The sequence below is a fragment of the Apteryx rowi genome, unplaced genomic scaffold (assembly GCF_003343035.1).
Source record: "Apteryx rowi isolate R43461 unplaced genomic scaffold, aptRow1 scaffold_71, whole genome shotgun sequence".
NCBI lineage: Eukaryota > Metazoa > Chordata > Aves > Apterygiformes > Apterygidae > Apteryx > Apteryx rowi.
The window spans coordinates 2,037,387-2,043,481 of record NW_020450994.1 but is presented as its reverse complement, the minus strand read 5'-3'; the positions used below and the strand labels follow the sequence as shown (position 1 = coordinate 2,043,481).

General features: G+C 44.7%; 1 protein-coding gene across 1 annotated transcript in view; it reads right to left on the bottom strand.

The window, feature by feature from the left end:
• NPR3 (natriuretic peptide receptor 3) overlaps positions 1-5,416 on the bottom strand; it is a 46,809-nt gene extending 41,393 nt beyond the window's left edge. The window contains exons 1-2 of the mRNA XM_026087175.1: positions 5,188-5,416; positions 1,208-1,341 (exon numbers count right to left, since the gene is read on the bottom strand). Of these exons, the coding sequence (XP_025942960.1) occupies positions 1,208-1,341; positions 5,188-5,416 (363 nt within the window). The remainder of the gene's footprint in view (positions 1-1,207; positions 1,342-5,187) is intronic.
• Positions 5,417-6,095: the final 679 nt, after the last annotated feature.

The following is a 6,095-nucleotide window of genomic DNA, read 5'->3' as shown; positions in this document are numbered from 1 at the left end:
TCCCTCCCCTTCGTGCTTTTATTGCTCAGGTGCTTTGCAAAGAATAAAAATAAAAATAAAACAAACTAACAGCCTGCCCCCCGCCGGCTGGCGCTACGCGCGGAGCATCGCCGCCCCTGCGCCCGCGCTCGCCCTCCGCCGCCCCCGCGGGGTGCCCCGTGCCGCTCCGCGGCTGCCGCCCGCCTGTTTAAATAGGGTGGGAGCGCGGGCGCACACATGGCGCGGCGAGGCCGGGCTTGCGCGCACCGCCGCGCCGCCCCCGCGCACCCCCGCGCACCGCATCGCACCGCGCCGCACCGAGCCCGCCGGTTAGCCAATATGTGTATATATGCCTGCATGTGTGCGCCTATACACAGAGATTTATCCCTGCTGGGCTGCTGCCCTCCTGAGAAGCGGGACCGCAGCGGCGATAAAGGAACCCAGTGCGTTTTATTTTAATTTTTTATCTTCATTAATCTTCACGCGTCCCCGGCGGGCGGGCGCAAGCCGCGCTGCAGGCAGCGGAGCGGCGCGGAGCGGCGCCGGCGATGCGCCGGGCCCCCGCGGGCGCTGCCGCGGCTACGCGGACCCTCATTGCCGGGGGGGGCGGCGAGCTGCCCCCTCCCCGGGCGGAGGAGAGGGGCCCCCCGGCAGTGGGAAGGGGCAGGGGGCTCCGCAGGGCTGGGGGGATTTGGGGGGCGCCCCGGGCACCGCTTTCTGCCCCTTCGCCTCCCCGCCGTGCCGCGAGGAGCACAGGCTTCCCCGGTGAAAGCGGGGAGACAAGTGCTGCTCTGAGATGCTTTTCTGGGGGGGGGGAGAAAAAAAAAGGAAAATAACTTTGAATTGGCCTGACAACGCTGCCTGGCAGCGGCATGTTAACCGCATCCCTGATCCGCTGTATTTACCGGCCGTAAAGCTCCTATGCTTAGATTTTGGTATTATCCATTTAAAACGGACACTCATATTTTGGAATAAAGAACAATGCCAGCGTGAAACGTGAAATATTTTGTGAAAGAGCCTTTGGGATCTGCGACGCGTTTTGACAGTGAAATCCTAAGGGCCGTCTCTCAGTGGGTGCCTCTGGGTCCCGTCATGGTACGCGTCCTCAGAGCTGGGCAGGCGGCTGGCGGTCACGTTTCGTGATTACTCAGCCCTGGATTTGAATTAGTAAGGTGAGTGAGCTGCTCCTCGCTTTACGGAGGGGGTTTCTCGTTGTCAGGGCAGTTACGTGTAAATTTGTTGCTGCCTTCACCATGCAACCTCTGAAAGGGAAACATGGGCTCCGGAGGTGACCCATCTGCTCACCTTCGCAATTACTCAACTGAAAAGGCAAGAAAGCTGGAAGTGCTTGTGCAGCTACAACTGCGAAGTGGAATGAAAACACCGGATAATACTGTGTACAAAAATAAGCATCAAAAAAATCTTTTGGGGGGGATCATTTATCTAACACACCTCAGTAAAATAATAAAGCTCAGAAATTCATAGATGGGTAGCTTCTCTAAGAAATGTGCCTTTAAAGTAGTTTTATTTGCTTACTGAATTGAACTTCAGAGTGTTCTTGAAGATCACATAAACATCCACCCTGGTGAAGCTCATTTTGTATGTTCCTGTACTGTAAGTTATGTCAGGCATTTTTTTGTTGTAAATGACTACGTATAACATAGTCGAGATTAAGCAGAATGTTACAATATACAACACGTCAGCCATCTTCACCACAGAGCTTGCAAAAACATTTTCTTAAGACACATTTTGAAATGCTGACCTTTGTAGTTACTGCTTTATGGTGATCCTACAGATGTGTTTACAACACTGAAATCTGGAAACATCTCTTTTGATTTCCTCCTTCCCCCACCAGAATATCTTTTTCATTTTACGCGTGAGCTCCATACTGTCCTAGCTGTCGTAGCGGAGTGTAAGCTGTGCAGACGCAAAGGCAGAGAGAGCAAGCGCCTAAATCGCAAGGCTACCATCCTTCACACTGGCTGCTCCTCGGGAGGTGAAGTACTGCGGGGACCGAGCAAGAGTGGGAGAAGCAGGGCCAACATGCAGGAAAAGGGCATCGAGCCAGTATTATTTAGCAGTAGAAGTGTAAAGACCAATTGTGATGCTTGTAGAAAAGGATTTGGCCCACAGTATGTGGTTCTTACTTGCATGAGCAATTGCATTCAGCCTTGCGGGAGTAACCATGCCTCTGCAGGCCCCAAAGCATCACGAACTTCTCAGTTGTTCTCCTTCACCTTAAAGAGATTTTATAAAGAATAACTCCAGCCTGTGATTCATTTATTTTTTCTGAGCCAAAAAATTATGTATGAAAATGGACTTGTTAATCCCAATTCAAAATATCTCTTAATCCACCTCATCATTGGTTCAGTTGCAGGATTTTCCATAGCTATAAATCCAGCATTTCTCCACAGACTTTTTTTTTTCCAGCTACATAAATGCTTTTTAATAGGAGCAAATCCTGCAGTCTTGAATCAGTAGCAGGCAGACTGCCTGTGGACTGTAGCAAGAGCAAAGATCTCAGACTGGCCCTTGAGGGCCAAGGTCATTTCAGACATAGGCTGTTTTCCCCTCCGAAATAACACATGCACAAATCAAGAATCACTTGACTCGCTCCAACTAGCATTAACAGTCTGAACTGCCTGCTGTAGATTAAGAAAATTCTTCACAGACAGGTTTGCTGAAAACATAGTCCCCCCTAGAGGTTGAAAAGGTGAAATATCTTAATATCATCTGTACTGCAAATATATCCTGCCATTCAGACTTTCAAAATCTTTCCTTGTTTTTCTAGAAATGTATTCTGATTTTATTTCAAGAAATCTGTATTTTTCTGAAGCACACATAATGGAGTTCTTACTGCTACATGACGCATCTTGGTGTCTCTTTTTGCATTTTGGGGTCTTAACTTGCTATACTTATGTTCCATTAAAATGTTGCACAGCTTTTAGGTGGAAATATAGCAGCATGAAAACTCAAGATGGGCAGATCTGATCCTTAAAAAAGTGAATGGAAAGGGGTCATATAAAATCTATTTATTTGTTCTGTTTTTTAATTGACACCAACTTCTGTGTAGATATGTTTCTAAGAACTAGAAAATGACAGATTAAAATTGCACACAGAAAATGTGAGCATACAGTAGTTATACTATGCAGATTCTAGAAAGTTTGCGGAACTTATTTTGCTTGCTGTCTTAACAGCTGGAAACCCCCCAACTAGTCTAGTTGATGTTCTCCCAGATCGTTCTTATGTTTCTGAGGAATATTTCAAGAGTACACACTCTTCTACGGCATAAAAATTAGGGTGTTAAAACCAAAAATTAGTACTTGCTGTGTTTCCTCACACTTAAAGGGTAATACTGAATATGAGGCAATATGGTGAAAGACAATAAATCAGGAAATCTTTGCAGAGATGTGACATTTAAGGCAAAATGCTGGAGAGCTGCCATGGCTTAGGGAAAAACCCTGCTCTCAGAATTGTCTTAGGAGGCTCCACTCTGGGTTTAGAAGAATTATTACAGAGGCAAGATTATGTATTTCCTATATGCATGTTAGGGACGTATCCGAATTTATCAAAATTAGATTATTGGCAACTAGTATGAGTTAGAGCAGCTTCAGGATGGTCCTAAATAATCCCTTGGGACTGACCTCGGGTATAAATCACAGTCCACAAGTGTGTCTTGTGACAGGGTCAGTTCTGTGCCCTGCGCAGCTGCAGCACAGGAACTGGATCTGTGTCTTCATTTACATCCAAAGACTTTGGAGACTCCCTGATGCGTTGCCCTTCGCTGCATGCAGGAACAGCTCTAACGACCTTAARCTAGAGATGTCTCCTTAGCACTTCCATGAAACACTTTCAGTTGCCTCATTTCTTCTCCCCTTCCTTTTCACATCAAACCATCTGACATTATGGCAGGGATAAATCAGCCCTGCCATATTTCATATAAAAGAATTCTGAAGATATGCAATACCTTGCAGTTGCTGAAGTTACGAGAGTAACTTTATTTTACTCTAGTAGACATCAAGACATATATCAATTATATTCTGTGTTGCCTTTCCAATCACTACCCTAGTCTGTGTGGACAATAAATTGTCTGCCTAAACGCATCTAAATATGTGATACATTGCCAAGGAACTGTAGGCCTAGCTCAGAAAGATTCATGTCAGTTTTAAAATACAGGGCAATAGTTTTTCATTTCTATGATGCTACTAAAATCACCAGGAATTGTATGTAGTATTTTTCAGTTTCTAATAACTCATCACCCGTCTCAGGAAGGTTATTGTCTACTAAATGCAGGAAGAAACACTGTAAATTCAAAGAGGAATAGACCAAATCATCTTTTCAAGCATTTTGAAATAAGAGAGAACAATGTGCACAAAATTCTCTTTCTATTTGAAGTTAATTTCTCTTTAGTAGTCCCAAATGGAAATAGTTGCTTTAGGGATTATTACAAAGTACATTTTTCTTTTCCCTCCTATGACTAATATTCATGAGAAAAATAATGTCCCGTACTTCTGCAGTCAAGGCAGGTCTGCAGCTGCAACAGTAACTTTGCCACACCTACACCTTTCATCTCCAAAATGAAGGAAGATTAAAAAAGACGTTACTACAAAAAAGGCCCATAATGTTCAACAAATGCAGCAATAAGTATAACATACTATTACAGTGTTGTTAGCTCCACCTGTCAATCAGCCTGTCTGATATTGTCAATTACGTAATGGCATTATGTATGATCATTATGCATAAAATGACACTGTTTTCAGTTGCTTGTAATTTTAGCCAAATATTAACTGTTTGGGCTCAAGTTTCCGTGATGTGGGTCTACCCTAGGCTGCTTTTTGTTCTTCTAAAATCTTGGCCATTTCTCAAGAGATTAAGGAAACAGTCATTGTTTTTACCCACATAAAAGATCTTGGCAACTTTGTTTTGAATTCAGCCCTTCAAATAGGTGTGGGGGGGGGGAGGGGGGTCACCTGTGTGTGAGGGCAGGCACATGAAAACGTGCTTGCATTTAACCGGATGCAAATTCTAAGGTTTGAAAGACTGATGTTCCTACAAGCAGAGCAAAGGCCTGCAAAAGGGTAACAGCTTACATCCGAGAAGATTTCATCTGCCCTGCGTATGCGCCAGCCCCTTGCAACTTGCTTATCACTTGGTACCTGCACTGTCCACCCAGAGCGACCGAGCCGTATTTGCACTCTGACCCTCTACCGTAGCTGTGACCCAGCTGCACATACGCAGCTTCACAGGGATGAAGGTACTTGCTTCGGTCCTGGACTTTGGGGGACTCCAGCTGCTCTATACTGTGCTGGGTGAAGGCACCAGAAATAACATTGGAAGGTCTGATCCTTTTGTTTTCTCTGTATAGGCCAGAGGAAAGCTGGACGGATTCTTCTGCCTCCTCCTGAGACGTCGTGGCACTGGCACTTCTCCGAGACATGCTCCAGGAGTCAGCTGGGCATAGGGATTTTTGTCCATGCTCGACCATAGATTTCCAACAGCATTTCACTTGCTTCACAGAAAAAACAACCTGGGTCACAGGATCCAATCCTAACATTTTATACTCAGCTTGCACAACATTTAATTTGGACAAATTTTTTAAAAAGTTATGATTAATAATAAGAAAGTATGCTATACTTGCATGGTATTTAAATTACAAGACTGTGCTAGGGAGAATTTAGTCTTATTATAAGGTATATATGTATATCTATTGAGGTCAGATAATCTCAGTCCAACATCCACAAACTATAGGCTCAGAAATTATACTGACAACACACAGCAGAGCAAGTAAAGGTGTAAGAGTTCAGAGGCCAGCTTGAAAACATAGACTTAATTTGTTAACATGGCATTATTAAAAAGAACCAGCTGAGCTTTGATTGTCAGCATCGACTCTGAAGGCAATTAGCTGCCGATAAAAGGCAAGAACACCATTCAGACACAACTCACTGAATTCTCACCACAGAATTTGGTGTGTGGCTCTTGTGCGTCGACGTTGTGCTACAGAAGAGATTGCACAGTGTTGAACCGGTGCCAACGTCCAGCCGGACAACGTGGACAAGCTCTTAGAAGCAGTTCAATGCTTGCAAGCTTCACTCAAAGACCAAGAGGAAATTTGTAAT